At 35.2% G+C, this 18,304-nt stretch overlaps 1 protein-coding gene across 2 annotated transcripts; it reads right to left on the bottom strand.

Moving 5' to 3' along the window:
- Positions 1-663: 663 nt before the first annotated feature.
- On the bottom strand, positions 664-14,974 carry LOC110799856 (putative RNA methyltransferase At5g10620). 2 transcript variants are annotated; one of them, XM_022005125.2, is made up of 8 exons: positions 14,809-14,974; positions 14,685-14,728; positions 14,320-14,462; positions 11,696-11,762; positions 6,924-7,001; positions 6,393-6,538; positions 6,133-6,213; positions 664-4,080 (listed from the first exon to the last, which is right to left on the bottom strand). In XM_022005125.2, exons 1-7 carry the CDS (start codon positions 14,861-14,863, stop codon positions 6,174-6,176), a joined length of 573 nt encoding a protein of 190 aa, XP_021860817.1. In that variant the 5' UTR covers positions 14,864-14,974; the 3' UTR covers positions 664-4,080; positions 6,133-6,173. The 2 variants fall into 2 exon arrangements, with proteins under 2 accessions (XP_021860817.1, XP_021860816.1); XM_022005124.2 differs by lacking the exon at positions 664-4,080 and having other exon boundaries at positions 5,814-6,213; positions 14,809-14,972.
- Between the last annotated feature and the right edge of the window lie 3,330 nt (positions 14,975-18,304).

Raw genomic sequence — 18,304 nt, 5'->3', positions numbered from 1 at the left:
CATATACATTTAATTTTTGTACTGGTAGACTATTTCCATTATTAGTATTTAAATCATATTTATAATTTTTTTACAAAAATAAAACAAAATTCTAAAAATTAAGAAAAAAAGAATTAAAAGAGTGGGTGAGCTGTGAATTGTGATTGAGAGAAAATACATTGGATGTCTGTGTGTTGATTGAATGTGAAGTTAGTGAGTTCCTCGTCTTTCAAACAAATAAAAAAAGGGAAATTATAAAAGTAATTGAGTTAGCGTGTGGGGCCATACTAGGAGATGCAAGCAGCGGCTTTTTATTTTTATTTTTTTAAAAAAAATATATATATATTTGGGAGTTTTAGAAATTTGGTGGGTTTGGGTTTAGTTTGGGGTGAAAAACAAGGAGATTGGAGAATACAATAATGGAGAGAAGACCATGGCTTAGCTGTGATCATTTTTGAAGGGCGGATCAACCACCGATTCAACCCGGTTACTTGCACCGAAAATTGTGCCTATTTTTATTAAAATATTGAAAATATTCGGATTTTCCTCGAGATAATTTATAACGCGGTTTGTTTAATAAACGATAATAGATAATAACTAATAAATGACTTAAAAAATAAGTGAATATCAGAAGAGATAACTTCGCTATACATTTTCATTTCCTAACTTTATGATATTTTGATAAATAAATTCACTATTTTGTTACTAATAAGACAATAATTAAATGACATGTTTGATAGGTGGCGATAAATGGTACTCCGATAGTTGTAGTAATGCATATTTAATACTTTCGTGTTAATGATAAATTGATAATGGTCATTTTAAAAGTGGTAGTGAATGTAAAGAAAAAAACAAGGGACAAAATAACACAAGCATAAAGGGTTATTATAGAATTGTTAGATTGTTTAGTAGCTAAGTTAAGTACATAAAAAAAATTCGATTTCTGACAATGCAACTGACAAGATCATTACATTATATATTTTGGGTATATTACCGTTGATGATATTTTACCATTTATAGTTAGCAAAGATCAATATCCTACTTATCGTAGCTTTACTAAGCCCGCACGAACCAGTCCTCTAGTCACAACCTTGATCAGCGCAAGACATGCTACACATGTCTTATGTTTGAGTTTGACTCTTGTATTAATATTATCTCAACTACTCGACCGGCACAGAGTTTAAGGGACTTGAATTGACTTATTTAATTTAATAGGTAGTAGTTGATAGTGGGGTATTATTTTAATGTAGTTAGTGGGAGGTGGGTTAAGAGGTGGGGTTGGGGGAGAGTAGGGGTTGAATTTTTAATTATTTTTTGTATGGAGTAGGGAGTAGGTGGGTTAATAGGGGTGGAGTGAGAAATAATATAATATTGTTATAATATTTCCATTTTTAGAAACAGGTCAAGTATTAAGGGACGGCCCAATAAGGAAAACAGGTCAAGTATTCTGGGACGGAGGGAGTATAAACTTAACTAACATTTCAACTTATTAATCAAATTTAATATCTTTTCATTGATTTTTTTTAATATTTTTGTGTAAGTTGTAAAGACTATTCTTGCTTTCTTTGTTCACATGATGATGATAAACTTTTTGGACGAAGGGAGGCAAACTGGTTGCCATGTCTTTATAGACGGCAATCAATTGTACATGCTGGCACGTCGAGTAATATTCTTAATTGGACCTACTTATTAATTCCTTACAAAATTATGGACTAGTCATATTTATATTTATGTAATAGTAAAAATAACTGCGTGTTAGAATAAATAGTCACAACTCCCAAATTATTTTACCATGTACGGAAAAACTTATTACAATGATAGTTTATACATTACTCGATTTGTTTTGTGATTAGATTTTCTAATATGCACTTATTCTAGATAAGGTTTGGTATCTTTTGTAAAATCACATGGAGTATTATGAAAAGGGTGCACGGCGCACCCCGGTGTATGTAATATGTTATAATGTCATACGTTAACTTATACTCCATCCGTCCCTTAATACTCGCACCGCTTTTCTTTTCGGGCTGTCCCTTAATACTTACACCGCTTTTGTAAATGGAAATTTATACCAATATTATATTATTTCTCACACTTACTTACTAACCCCACCTACACCCCTATTCCCTACGAAAAAAATCATTTAAAAATTCACACCTCCACTCACCACTCCCCACCTCTTACACATTTACCACTAACTATATTAAAAAAATACACCACTATCAACTAACACTATTAAATTAATAAGTCAATTCAAATGTCTTAACCTCCGCATCAATCAAACCGGTGCGAGTATTAAGGGACGGAAGGAGTACGAGAGTAAGAGGTTGAAACAATGTAACAACAGATTCGGACTAAATAACATATGTTTAACTTTTTTTTTTTTTTTTTTTGGAAGGTAAGGAGAAAAGTATCTTAGGAGCCCCTCCGCACGAGGAGTTCTCCTAAGTAATCACTATCTAAAATGGACAGTAAATGGGAGCAATTACAAGGTTCAAAACCCATATAAAGTGTCACTAACTAGATGCCCTACATTTGCTACCCAGTCTGCTGCTCGATTTGCTTCTCTGAAAACGTATATGTTTAACTTATATGGAGTACAGAGTAAGAGGATGAGACAAATATAACAACGGATACGGAGACGAGGGGTGAAGGAATTGGGAACCGGTCAACAGGAAGACGTGTTGTCAGTAATATTTAAAGTTTCGTCAACAACCACACAACAAAATAATAGCTTCATCAACAACCAGAATCAAAAATGCAGGTGGTTCTGTAGTAAAATAAAGTAGTGAATGGTGGTAATCAATTACTCCCTCTGTCCCGGAATACTTGACCAGTTTTTCTTATCGGGTCGTTCCTTAATACTTGACCTGTTTCTAAAAATGGAAATATTCTAACAATATTATATTATTTCTCACTCCACCCCTACTAACCCACCTACCCCCTACTCCATACAAAAAATAATTAAAAATTCAACCTCTACTCTCCCCCAACCCCACCTCCCACTAACTACATTAAAATAATACCCCACTATCAACTACTACCTATTAAATTAAATAAGTCAATTCAAGTCCCTTAAACTCTGTGCCGGTCAAACCGGGTCGAGTATTCCGGGACGGAGGGAGTACTATTTTACTGTATAGCAGAACGTCTGATGCAAATCTCTTCATCACAAACGAGGAGAGGACCATCAATTTTGGAGTTTCACATTATTTGATTCATCAAATTTTAATTTAATTTTGTAAATGGAAGAATCTAAGCCAATAATCCCAAGAAATGGCGGTGTTTTCAGAACAATTCCTTATGACGGAGTTTATGTTTAGATCAAATACTTCTTCAAACACCCCTCTTAAAATAGTCTCAACCTAAGAGAAGCCTGCCCAACTAATTAAAAAACACAATCACTGTTTTCGATTTCCTAACTTATCAGCTCCCGCTTTCCATTTTACTCTGTTAGGCCTTGTTCTCCTCATCTGATTTGGTCTAACTTTTCTAGTTTATGGTCTGATATGGTCTAGTTTGAATATTTTCTATGAGTGCTTTTGGCTTTTTTTAGGCTGATTATTCTGGTCTGATCTAACAAGTAATAAGAATAAGGTGAAAAGAACCAAAGTCTGCTTTTCCCTTAATGCCCCCACAGGCCATTTTCATGCCGCCCCAAATGTGCATTGCACCGTGCCATGCCAATATGCCATGCCATTTCCTGAAACCTCGGGCCAGGCACAAACCTTTCCTACGCCTTCATGTAGCAGCCTATCCCAAAATCACATTGGGCCATGCCTTTAGTAGTTGTCTTGCATTTTAATTGCCGTTTTGCATCTTATTGTTGCTAGAAAAGCTTTGGGCTGACTCTTAGGAGCTAAGTACTGCTCTGCAGCGATTCAGCAACATCTCAATTGTTTTTAATGGCTGAACTTGTATAAAATATATTAGACAAATAATTAATTTTTTATACATTCAGGATAAGAGAATCTAAGGATGTCTTCTGAATGTTTAAGGTCAGGTAATTAACTAGGGAATCACTTCATCGTTCTCCAACTGTATCATCACAACAGGAATTACAGGATAAATATTTTGAAGATATCAACTGTCAGATGATATTGCCTGCAGAATTTAGTTTAGAAGTGCAGTATTTAGCAATTGACATCAAAGAGTTCACATTCACAGCACTAGGAAGAAGAAACAAAACGGAGAGAATAAATAAACTAGTTAGGGAAAGTGAGCAGCATCCATATGAATGAGCGAAAGAGTGGAATAATATCTCGTTTATAGGTGTGGATATTTAGAGACATAATTACTATAAACAAGAAAATCAGCACCATGAGTTGAGGCATTCAGAAACAATCAATATTCTTCATCAAGACATCAATATCTAGTCTACTTCTTATTAAAAAATACGAAGTAAGGTTCAACACAATGTCGTTATGCAGCAAGTATCATTTTGCTGGAACCAGTAAATCCTCAGAACTGCCAATTTGCAGTAAGATAGTTGCAGTTTCCTTTCACTACTGTAAAAACATGGAACCTAATTTTTGCTTAACCTACAGTGTAAACAGCCCTGTTGGATTTACAGAACTACAGCCCAAACTGAGAGTGAACACAATGCATTAATCTCAAAAAGGTATAACCAACTAACCAAGGTTCATATCTTTGGATTACAATTTCCATTCATATGCTATGTAGATTTGTCAACTCCAACACGTAGGTTGGTATTGGGTATTTTGTAGCAAGTAACAAGTTCCAACAAAATTATGAACAAGTTGACATCTTTTATCATTGAAATCGAAATGTCTGAAATCAAAAAGAAAGTAGCATTTCCATTTCCAATGGAGACATTTTATTAGGTATTCTTAGAGATGAGCAAAAGGATTTACATAAAAGATTCAAGATCAAGTACCCAAGGAAGTGCTGTGGAAGTGTTTTAAAAGATAAAAGGGAAGTTCATTGTCATATATCCGAACTATTAGAAATTTGTATCAAGGGACCCATAGACTAGTAAGAAAGAATTGGATGAGAGAACCATATTAGGAGATAAGGTCCTGTTTTTCACTATCTCGCACCTATCTACTAAAATAGAGTTTCATATGCTTCTCGGGTGAACTATATACATGTAGCAAATGAAAATAAAGTTTGCTGTTAATATAAGACTTTATTTTACCAGGGTCATCGACAAGTTCAGAAGGAAAAACCAAAAGGGCATCCGGTGATATTGATGGATTAAAAAAAAGAGGGGGGCGGGGGATTCATCTCAAGTCACAACTTTTGAGAGATACTTTAGGCGTCGGAGGATATCTGAGTAGAACTAGAAAAAACTTATTTTCTAGGTAAGGGTGTCTCACAGCTACGAAGTGAAGTATAAGATTAAAATAGACACTATACCGAAGAGGGATCAACTTTTAAGGTAATGGTGGCGAGGATACTTGTTACATGTGTGCCATATCAAATTGTGAATGATACGTGGCTTAAACGAAACTGCTTTAGACATTTTATGTGATAAGAAAGGCAAATTCTGGCACTAGGTGGAAAAGTCACTTCGATTCATTATAAAAGTCACCTCATCATCCTCAAATTAATCACAACAGACACCCCAATATCTCCCTTACCATAACTGTCTAACACAAGAATTACCCAAGAAGAAAATATCATTCAAACTAAAAACAGATTCTACCATGGGGCAATGAAGACATCTACCCTATACTATATTGGGTTGATTAGCACCAGTTCAGCAAGGCAAAGCCTAAGCTGTTCAGATCTAATCTTCACTGCTTTCTTCCTTCGTCTTAGGCAGCAGGGAGAAGTTAGGGCATATGGGAAATGCATATCAACAAGAGAACAAGAGAAGATCAAAGGGCTACTACTACAAAATTCTGCTTTTGAATTGCAGTGTCTTTACAACCCCTCATTTGATGGTTCACCCACATCAATGACCAGCTCCTTCGAGTCTATAAAGAGACGGATACATTCTTCACTAGCAAAAGAGGCAATTGCAAATTTTATCTCACTCTCACTCGTCACTCCACTGTATTATCATACAAGTAACATATTTTTATCTTGCGTATATTGTTATGATTTGGCCTACGGCCAATAAAAGAAAGTACAATACGCAAGCCGAACAGAAACAACAGACTCAAATTAAATTGTTAATGCTAACTGTACCTGCAGGTTTTGCAGCACAATCCAGGTGACAAGGCAGATTCCTAGTGATGATACTTCTGACCCTTGAGAATAGTCCATGCTCTAGACATTTTGAAAAATGAAAATTAAAAACCTGTTAGACTGAAAAAATAGGAACGCCTAACTAATAAGAGCTTCCTCATTGAGCAAGTTTGCTAGTGTCTCAAGATGGGAAGCATAACAAAGCCGCTTATTCCTGGTGATTAATTTCCCATCCAAACAAGATATGAAACGAAAATTACCTGTATAGTTGCTCCATAAGCACAACTAAAGCAACCTGATGATTCAAGACCAAAGATGATAGCTTTATCGATTGATTTGCACGTTGCCTTAATTGTCTTCCATGACCATATGGGCCACCTATGCAAAATAGCATTCTTGAAGCTCCCTACAATATAGGAACTACATTAGATAGCTCATCACTTGCAAATTGTTAGTACACTCAGGTCAGCAAGGAAGACCTCCTAGTCGCCATCCAGAAACTTAGTGTAAGACTCAAAATTCATGCCAAGGAATGAGAGAAGTCACCACGCCGATGAACCTAAAAGGTTAGGCCCACCAACCCATTAACCCTTAGCAACCACGGTAGCAGCTGACCCTAGTGACCTAGTCATACAGGTGAAAGGCAACATACTTGTATTATATGCAGAAAGTCACCACATGTTGACAAACTCTATACTACTGATTACATTGAGTGGGGAACCACTGCAGCTTGTACAAAAGACTGGAAATCAGCTAAAAAATATTCAGATCAATAGCCCAGGAGATTATACCGTGAACCCTGCATCTCCAATAAGCTCAGCTAACCGCTCTGAGCCCACATCTAGTCCATGCTCATCCAAGATTACAACCTAGTAGCCAAATTTTTAAAAGCACTTAAAATTAGCCATCAGAGAAAGCTTGTTGATTTGATATGTACCAAATACTTCGATCCAACAAGAACTTTAGCTTCACCAGCAAAGATATTACAAGCAAAATGTCGAATTAACACATGAAAGAACAATAGTGGATAATGGACATAACATGGCTGAATAATATATGTAACAAGGAGTGTATCCATAGGTCAATTCATAAAATATAACTCAAAGAATATGAATACAACAGGTTTATATTATTAGTTTTTGGCAGCAGGTTTACGTAAATGCAAATAGGAAATGACACATACGAAGTATAACAATTATCTTAATCAAAAGCACTTGCCATCAAGATGTGATATGGTATTACTTTTTATAGCAGCAGTTACTGCAAATTTGACGGGCATTACTTATTAGAGCCACTGCTAAGCCATTAATTCAGTCTCTGATCATGACAAAGGGGTATACAACCATGCTTTAAATGTAAGCTAGACATCAAATAACTACCATTTAATTTCTCGAAATCCAACTTTTGCTTTTTCCACCCTGAATTCACTCGTGGAAAACAGAAGTTAACCCAAAATCAATAGAAGATTAAAACATACTAACCAAATTTTAAAATGCTCTCACGTGAAAGGAAAAAATCATGTCAATATTTTCCAGGATACCCACTTTCCAAAAGAGAGATGGCCATAGTATATTGGAATGGTGTACATGCGTGAATGTGGTGGGAAAAAGTAGGGAAAAGAAGGGAAAACCAAGACCTTGACGGTATTATATTATTTTGACACTTATTTTGTTAAACATCAACGTTTAAATCAATAATTGTAATCATACACAATATAGTAAATCCTTTCTGAACTTATTAGTGAATTCCAGCTGCATTTTAAAGAGAAATGTTTGTGTTACTGAAGTGAATCACAACGAGGGAGCAAGCAAATTTTATGGCATCAATCATATTGGTAAACACTTTCTGACTATACAAGTCAAAAGGGGAAATTTTGTTAATTCTTCTTTCCTACTCCCTCCACCCTATTTGTTTTCCCATATTCTATTTTGGTATGTCCCTTAAAGATTGCTTCATTTCCTTATATAGTACGGATTAACAAGTCCTCGACATTTACCCCCCTTGCATACAGTCACAAAAGTGAACGACAAAGATACCCCCATGTCTTTGCAAAATTTTAGCACAAACCTTAATAAAGCACATTTTACCTATGGGGCAGACAATAAGGGACGGAGAGAGTAATAAACAGCAAAAAAGCCACACTACTTCTTAAAGGTCGTTAAGCATAGAAATTTTGAACTTAGAGGCCATCAATGTTGCTTCTTAAACAACAACATCCACGGCTTGAGTTTGACCATGGCCACCCATGAAATCTCCGCCACCAAACAATGTGTAAAGGTTGAAGAAATTTTGCTTTCCTAAAAGCAACAAGTTTTAACAACCTACAAAAACCAGTCATCCAACAATTTATACCCCTTTATATTTGTAACACCAGAGCCAGAGGGCAGGTCCCTTAGATTAGAATCCTAAGATTACTAATCCTTCCAACCTGGGAGATTCCTTCTTCGGCTAGTGTATCACAACACACAGTACGTATGTAATAGATTAGGGGTGAGCAAAACCGGATATCCGGTCTGGTTTTATAAACCGGATCGGATATCATTTTTTCGAATCACAAAAATCATGATCCGTATCCAACCCGGTTTAATTGGATATCCGGTTTAACCGGATCGGAAATTCGGATAATCCGAATCTGATTTATGCAAAACTAATTCTTAATACCTTGCGAATAAGCTCTTTTATTCTTTTTTCCTAATAATCGTCATAAATTCATAGTAAATTAGTTAACTATACTTTTAGTATCCAAAAATCATGTACACGATAATTGTAAATCTAATAACTTTAGGATGCATGAGTTTATCTTGCATAGAGTTTCTTTTTCTTTGGTATTTCAACATTTATGAATCACAAATAATAAACACATAGTATTTTAGTACAATCAAATAACTAAATTCGGTAATTTTCTTTACTATTGTATCTTATAGCCTTATATTCTTGTTAATTTTTTTATATCATACAGGGTATGTAACTTTCGGTTATTTAAGTCTCCAAACATTTTTTTTTACGAAATTGCAAAATTCTGATCGGATCCGGATATCCAAATCCTAAAAATCATGATCCGTGTCCGATCCGGTTTTTTTTCTCAAAAATTCGGATCGGGTATCCAATTCGATTTTATCGGATCGGATATCCAAAAATTTGAATATTTCAACCGGATAGCGGATCGGAAATATGGAGTTCTATTTATTCGGATTTTTTTGCTCACTCATACAATATAATTTAAGGGTAATAGAATATACTAACTCCATTTCTATATGTTCTTTACGGTTACTGTTTTCATACGAATTAAGGTAAAGGAGATGGTGAGCAAGTGAGGTAGTTATTTACAAGTGGGTGAAAGTAACATCTTGTTTAAGTATGAAAGTAGATGAATAAAAAAAATCAGAATAGAGGGTATAATTATGCAAGTGGGCCAATAAATGTTGCAAGTGGATGAATAAAAAAATCAAATTAGAGGGTAAAATTGTAAACATTGTATTCCAAAAATAGAATAAAGCATAAATGTAAAGAAATTTCAGGAACAGACTTAAACGGAAAGCGTAAAGAACTTTTAGGAACGGAGGTCGTATGTCAAAATATTCTGATTGATTGTAATTGATTGTAAATGTTGTAGCATTATTCAAAGTCAATATTTAGTTAGCATAATTGGCGTGATTGTTAACAAAACAAACGCCATATTATTCTACAACATTTACAATCAATCAAAATATATTGACATATATGCATTCTAACAAAGGGTAACATGGGTACTACCTTGAACAACTTTGCAGAATCCACTAAAGTCCACATATGGCTTTATATGCCCCAAATAAAGCTCTTATCAACGAGGAAAATGCTTAAGACCCTTAATGGACATACATAAGCATTGTTGCAAAAGGGAATTTGGAACAATATAATTCTTCCATATATAGCTAAATATTATCCCCTTACAAACTCTTATAAAAAAAAAAATAAAAAAAAAAAGAAGGAAGAAAGCTTGGCCATTTAAAAAAGAAATAGGGATCAATACTTTTGTGTAATTGATAACATGACACATCTACTGCTAGTTTGATATTAAGATTACTAATTTCTTGCCTCACTTAGGCATTGTTCTTTGCACCTTATGAAATAAGTTCTAGAAAGTGTAGATGATTTGAACTTATTATTCTTAAACTTTAATTATTTATTTTTACTGAAACAAGTGAAGTAGTGAACATAAGGTGAAGAGAACACAAACTATTTATCTTCTATGACCATCCATTCAAGCTTCGCTTTGGTTCCTCTTACTTTTAAAGGTAATTCATCATGTAATATTGATATGTAAATCTGTGACTATGGCCCTATTTGGCAATTAGTTGTTAGCTGATTTGACTAATTGTTAGATGTTAGTTATTTGTATTAGCTAGTTTGACTAGTTGATTGAATTAGCTGTTTGTGTAAAGTGTTTGGTAAATTAGTTGTTAGCTTTTAGCTATTTAATGTATAAATGACCAATAAGGACATTGCCATAACATGATGTAGGTAAGTAAGAATTGTAATTTCAATCAATAATTGGAAAAAAATAAATCATTCTACACCTAATTCTTCAAACCTCTAATGGAAAAGGCTCCCCTATTGACCTTTTTCCAAAACTAGCTTTATCACCTCAAACCTCTCTTCCAAACCTCTCTTAACCAAACACTCCCATTAACTCAAACCTCTAACTCACCTCAAAAAACTCTTTTTTCTCCAAACCTCTCATAAACAAACACCCTTATGGTCTACGGTACCATCAGTCTTTGTTGGTTAACTTTCCTTTATATTATAAGCACTTGCGCGACTTCAAAAGTCCATAACTACTGGATATTTGCTCAAGGTTCCTGATCCATGCATGCCAAAGCCATTCAAGAGATGACAATATAGATACTTAGAAAACGCTTCTTTATCAACAAATTGTCCGAAAAAAACAGCTCATCCCTAGATCTTAGAACATTGTTCCTCAAGGAAATGACAAGAATAAATAAAAGACTATCGCAATTCACAAAGGCATCCAACGTGTTTAAGCAGTATAAAGCCTAAACTACAAATAAAGAAAGTAAACACTGCAATTCTGTGATTCGTGGTGGACCAAGCACTATGTTACCGATCGGAAACAAGGAAAGGCATGAGTGTAAAATATAAAATTAAATAGTAGGAGAAGGGATTTCCCAAAAAAGCTGGTCCAATGTGTTGATCACGGTTCACATTCAGTTTGCTACCAGTTATATACTTATATAACGGTTAAACAACTAGGTCATAGAATGTTATCTTAATGATCTCTAAAAACAGAGTATGATAAACTAACTATCTCAGGAAATCACGGATCTAAAAACAGAGGTATAAAAAGCTCAAAAAACAGCACAAGAGGAAGGGAAACACAATTTTAGTAATGTCATAGGGGAAAAATCACAAGGTTTTACTCGAACTCCTTTTTTTCGCGTAAGACATGCCATGCAACATCTTAAAATCTTCATGAGAAAATACAGACAACATTATTGTCCTACCAAAAGCAGATCCATCCAACCCCACTGCCCAAACCTCTTTGATAAAAGGGGAAATTCTATACCCAATCATTTGACTTGATGAGGCTTACGACAGCTGAGTCTTCTTCTTCAATCTGAGCCTTGACATCCCTAAATTAGGCAAAAGGAAATGACTTATAATTTCTAATTAGCACAATGAAGCATGATACCACAGGTCTGACAGCTCATGTAAGGAAATTTCCCATAACCACATTATTCACTTAAGTATGTCATGAAAAATGACCACGGACTTTGTTGGTTGAATCTCAATCCCGGTTATTTGACAATAAATTGATTGGGCGGCTACATTTGATTAAGTGAATGAAGTGTTTTAAGCGAAGAGCATATGCACAAGTGAATTTAATAAATAAGTAAGGCTATAATTAGTTATCAAAAGTGATTTCTTTCTCCAGAAGTTAACAAGTATGAACAAGATACTCATTATTCTTCTTTAAGACAAGAACCACATAAAAAGAGATCATAGAGGCCTACTATGTTTTCTGAGCTTAGAGCCAACCAAGTTTCAAACTGATGAAACAATTGGCATTGAGAGAGAGTCCTATCTTCTGCCAACAAAAACGAATGACAAGTTATCCAACAAACAACATTTCAAGTCCATTTATGCTAAATAGGCTAAGGAGTAAGTTATAAGATTGCTAAGGCAAGAGTCAAGACTAATGGTATATCCTAGGGTGTTCTTGGAGAGAGAAAGAAAATGTTTACTTTTAATTTACTGAAGAACAGGACCACGTGGGATTTTCTTTTTGAAGAAATATTCAAGGAACATAGGGTTGGTAGACTTGGTGGTTGACTGGTTGGGACTGCAGATAGCAAAACATGGCATGTATTTTACACCTACGTATGATTAATAGCATAATTTCAAATTGTGTAGGAAAGAGAGGGAAGGACCATCCAAAATTCATCAAAATTGCTTGGGTTCCTCGAAGTTGGAGGGAGATGAGGTTAAAGAAAGAGAAACTCAAGAGAGCAGGAAGGAAGAAACTTAGGGAAACTACTAAATTTGCTTAAAGCAGTAGTGATTTGAAGTTAAAAGTTGGAACTAACAAGCTCATTCTCCTAAAATGCTCGCTTTAACCAAGTCTTTAGGCTTTGGTGGACTCTGGTCAATAACAACAAAAATGGAGTCATAGACTTATGAGTTCAGGTATTGACAAATGAAAAGAATGTCAAAATTGAGGGGAGGAAGATTGCAATAATATGCTGGTCCCATAGAAACAATCCACTTTTTCAACTTTCTGAATTTATTATTCAAATAAACTCCTGAACAGGTCCATACATGCAAACATCCCTTCATTTGACCGAGTACAAAAGCACAACAAACTCTCACATGATACTAGGAAAACCTGCATTGGAACAGCTTTGGCATTTGACCACATTGCCAAAAGGCATACTTCTCTACATGTGAAAGGAACAAAGGACCAAGAGCATCCACTACAGAGTAGGTTCATGGGATAACTTATGAAGCCACACCTCTGCAAAAACCAGTTGATGAAGTCTTCGTGGAACTATAATTCGAATTTAAGAAAGGGTGTACCCGCATTCCAGCAATGTCTAATAGCATCTTACTTCCCCCATGAAATGCCAAGCTAGCTCATAACCTAAGGCCCTGGTATGAACTTCTCGTGCCTTTGTCGATCATCAGTGTTTATCAGTGTTTAAGAAAGCATTTTTCCCCAAAAAATGTTGGGGCGAAAAGAAGTAGTTGGAGTTAAACAAAATAATAGTGAGTTTATGATAGGGGAACAGGTTTATGACAAGATGATGTGGCATGAATACACATAAACTTGTCGGAGATTTAAACAATTGGAGATGCTCTAAGAAGACGATTCAAATAAAATCCCAGTTACTCTAAAGTTTTTGTTACATTAAACAGTTACTCATAACTCATGCTACAAAACTAGGCTTCTTTAGCTTTTCAGTTGTGACTTGTGTATGGCATCAACGAAACCAGGTAACAGTTTCTGAGTTTAGCAGCCTATAACCATTTCTCATAACCAAAACTCTCTCACAAATTCTTGTTTAATCAAACCGAGAAAAAGAATTGGATACATATCCACAGAGTTTGAGCAGCATGAATATACTCAAGCAGACATGAATACTGGTTACACGCCAACAGATCAAACATCTTCACCAGGTCCAATAACATAAACTAGAAACGACTACTATGTTCTCCTTGACTAACTCATCAACTTAATTTGATATCTAACCATATTCAAAAAATTCAAGCTCTTTCTTATGCTACATAGACACGCTCTGTCTTCGCTATATTCACTTTTTGTACAATGATACGAGAATTATAAATACTGAAGACCGTGAAGGCTAAAAGTATTGATAGTTTGAGACATCTTTAAATAAAGAGTCAGGTGATTATTTTGTCATTGGAGGAACAATTTTCATTGCAAGCTAAGTCATTCATCAAAGTATCAAACTACATATGCCATCTATCTAAAAACTAACAATGTAAGACAATGATAATGACGATGTCAAACACAGACAATGAATGCAGCACCTGTACAGATACAAGAATTAAACCTAATTTGCTTGCTATTTGACAAAAAAAAAAAGCATAAAACTCCAATCTCAAACAAAATAAATAAAAAAGTAAAGGTTGGAACAAACAAAAACCTAAAAAAGAGGGAGAAAATACCGCGCATTTTTAGGATTAGAGCGAATTAAGACATCATCTATGCTACAATAAGGTTGTAGTTTGTCTTTATATTCATCAACAATAAGCTGAACCCCAAGAGACCGCTTCTTCCCCACTGTTAATACTCGTATCGGAATCGCTCTCTGCAGCCAAATTCATCATGAATCCAACACACAAACAATTACAATCAAAAGCACCATTCCAGTTCCACAGAAATTGGTTTAATGGCTGTATGTCAAGTTCAGTAAAGATTGAATTTTGAACAAAATTAAGAAAACCCTAATAGTGTTTAAATCAAACAATCACAGGGTAATTAATTATGTGCCTAATAAACAATAAAAGGCAAGGGTGTTGAGAAATTATACCACAGATTGACCAGTGTACTTGCATTTTCTTCCATTTGATGAATCTGTAGCAATATAATTGCGAAGCCATTGGAATTCGAAAGAAAATAAAAGTGCAAAAAGGTTAGAATGATAATTAGCTAACCTGAAGAACTGATGATGTTAGTGGGGAGGTGACGAGCTGACAATGTAACTGCCATAGACGTCAGTCAATCCAGTTATCAGGAGAGCATGGAAGATTATGTTACGGAATACAAGCTCCCACTCACTTTGAAATATTACGAACGAACCACGGTACGGAATAGATTACAGATGGGACTCGTGCGGGTCGATTGTGATTGTTATTGGATAAAATTGGTTTTCGTATACTCCGTATTAGCGATGCTCCGGATAGTAGAAATATGGACTCAACTTATCTAAGTTGGCTAGATTAATTCCTCCAAGTGACTTTTTAATTGCAAGAATAGTACTCCATAGAAAAGTGTGTTTTTTTTTAGAGATTTTGAAGATTTAGGAAGATTTATTGATTGTAAATTGATTTTAGCATTACGACGTTGTATTAATGGGTCTGTTTTTTCTACTTTATTTTGCTAAGAAAAAGGTGGTTTATATAAAAAAGTTGCTGGAAAACAGACAAAAGTCCGGCGTCTGGCGCTGATGCCTTGCTGGCGCTAGGCGCCAGCAGACGCTACCAAAAAAAAAGGACGATGCCGTCGTCATTTTGAGGTGCGTCTATAGGTGGTTTGCTTGTTTTTAAACGCAACACTTTGCGCATTTTTACAGTCTGAATCCGGTTTTACGGGTCGAAGCCCGAGATGCTCATTTTTGTGGGTCGGCGCCCGAATTTGGATTGCTTAATATCATTTTGACTAAATATGTGGCTCGAGGACCAATGGAGAGGTTCGTTTTAAGAGTTTGTGTTTGGATTTTGGACTTGTGTTTAGAAATGGAAATTTGTACCAAGTTCTGGAATGGGAACGAACTTGGGGATTGGTTTGGTTTTTAGACTTTTGGACTTGGAATAATTTCATTGTATTCTAGCAATTGAGACTTCCACTAGGAGTTGTACCAATTTTGACACTAGGCTAATGGCTTCGTCATCGGCCCTAAGGGGAGACACAAATTAGGTGTCTACAAATAGAATGCACCATTATGTTAATTAATTAAAGTAATTTTTCTCTACCCTCAACCAAACAAAACGTTGTCATTTTAGAGCTCATATAGAGGAGAAAGGAAGAAAAAATGTGAACTAAACACGGGATAGGAAGAATTAGAGATTTTTTTTCTTGGTTGAAGAAGAGTTAGAGTTGAAGACTGTTTTTATTTTTGTAATCGTGGCTAACACTTCGCAATACCTAAGATATAAGGTCCACTTAACTCAATTTTGTGATCGACACTACAAGAAATATAGTAGATAGTGGGTAAGTAAGGGAACAGACTTTTGGGGATCAAGCGTTTTATATACTAGATACAATATGCAATCACTAGCATACGTTACTCTGAGAAATAATCGTTGGCTTGGCGCACAACTTGTCACAAATTGCACAAAAGGGTACTTTATATTAAATGATAGGTTTGGGGAAGAGAGATTCTTCCTAGCATAATCATGCATGCAAATGACGGTCTCCTACTCCACCGTACTCATACACGAACACATGACGATTTATTTGTTAATCCAGGGGATATTGTGCACTAACACAAACAATTCTCATCCGACTGTAACGGTATGGTTTAAAGAATTTAAAGATTTGATTCAAATTTCTATCTAGACTTCGAACGATAACAGGAGAGACCTAAGTAAATAGAAATGAAATCCAAAACATATTATAACCACTCTCCTAGGGTTGACACGATGAACGAGCTAGCTCTAGCTTTCCCGAGTCAAAAGGAGTGATCGATTTCGGTGTCAACGGTCCATGCTCAATGCCTAGCTAGGAGAACAACCATAATCTATGAGTTGCACTTTCCCACGAGGTCTGGAACAAGGCAACAACAAACAAAGGTCAACCTAAGTCCACCTTACGTGATCATAAATACATCGCAAGTAAGGGCATAACATTACATCACAACAACTAGCAAAGACTAGCATACACCAAGATTACCTACAAGTAAAGGGAGATGGAGTTTTCATGTCATAATTCTACCAGGGGTCTCCCGACCTTAGTCCTAAGGGAATTACTCACACATATCATAGAACTTAAACCTATAATGTCTCGTGAAAACATACATGAAAACATGACTTAATTTCTATTTCAAGTAAAGAAACTCAACGTAAAAGATAAACTAAAAATTCAGAAATTATAATGAAAGCATTAAATGAAAGCAATAAAGAGATTAAGTTAATTAAGAAATCATACTTGACTTAAATAAAATTGGAAAACTTGCTCAAAAAGTGCAGAAATTGAAAGGACTTAAAGCAATAATTAGAAACGGATTTTTCATGAAATACCCCTCAATTTTCACGAAATTCACCAAATGCCCCTCAACTTTCAGAAATTCACCAAATGCCCTTCACCTTTAATATAATACCCAAACTACCCTTACTAATGACGCGCCGTTAGTCCGCCGTTAGTCCGTCGTTAGCCTACTTTTCTAATTCACCAAATGCCCCTACAATGTAACTTATTTCACCAAATACCCCTATTTTAAAATATAATTCACCAAATGCCCAAATGTAAAAATTACCTTTTTAAAGCCCAATGGCTAGTTTTTTGGGATTGAAAAATAGCCGTAGCTTATTGTTTTAGTCCCCAAAACTTTCCAGTCATTTGAGAGTTGAGACTATGGAAGATATAAGGCAGTGTGATGATAGATACTGTGGCAATGGTATGTTACAGTTTAGAACTATTCGGCCCGAGTTAATAAGTAAGCCCCTTGAGTATAAGAGGATACTCAAGGGAAGGGAATCCTCACCCCCAAAATACAACTTTGAGGTTGTAAGATACAATCTCAACAACTAGGTTAGGCCAAGTACTACTTGGTACTTTGTATTGATACAAATATATAATGCCTCAATTTACTTATTTACATTTCTTATAGAGTGGCATATGAAAAGAGCGATACAATTAAGAGAATGTCTCCAAAATAAAAGACCAACCAAATGAAACTCTACTCAAAAGACTAACACCACTTAATGAGTTTGATGCGTGTTTGGTTCACGGTTATTTGAGGCCACGAAACGAAATTAAGAACATGACTTTCTTCCCACTTATGTGCTTGGATAACAGGAATATGATACTCCATTACTAGAGGTAATAGAGTGTAATATCAATTGGTTATCTGCAATATGGAGGCCCTTTTTTCCTTTCCTTTCCTTTCCTTGAGTAGTGATTTTAACTTATATTCATGCAAAACAAGAGGTAATAGACTCATTATGTGTGGATGATGATTTTGAATGATAACTCATGACAGAAACTGAGATGAAACTACAACAAAACAATTTGGTGACTAAATAAACACTCAGAACAGGGTTATTTATACTAAAACAATAAGCTACGGCTATTTTTCAATCCCAAAAAACTAGCCGTTGGGCTTTAAAAAAGTAATTTTTACATTTGGGAATTTGGTGAATTATATTTTAAAATAGGGGTATTTGGTGAAATAAGTTACATTGTAGGGGCATTTGGTGAATTAGAAAAGTA

This window comes from Spinacia oleracea, chromosome 1 (assembly GCF_020520425.1).
Source record: "Spinacia oleracea cultivar Varoflay chromosome 1, BTI_SOV_V1, whole genome shotgun sequence".
Taxonomy (NCBI): domain Eukaryota; kingdom Viridiplantae; phylum Streptophyta; class Magnoliopsida; order Caryophyllales; family Amaranthaceae; genus Spinacia; species Spinacia oleracea.
Note: the sequence above shows the minus strand (reverse complement) of the source record. Positions and strands in the feature narration are given on the sequence as shown.

Coding starts and splice junctions, on each gene's coding strand:
- LOC110799856 (XM_022005125.2), bottom strand. CDS start 14,863: ATGGCAGTTACATTGTCAGCTCGTCACCTCCCCACTAACATCATCAGT. Junction 14,729..14,808: donor TAACATCATCAGTTCTTCAG/GTTAGCTAATTA, acceptor ATATTGCTACAG/ATTCATCAAATGGAAGAAAA. Junction 6,539..6,923: donor TTGGAGATGCAGGGTTCACG/GTATAATCTCCT, acceptor CCTATATTGTAG/GGAGCTTCAAGAATGCTATT.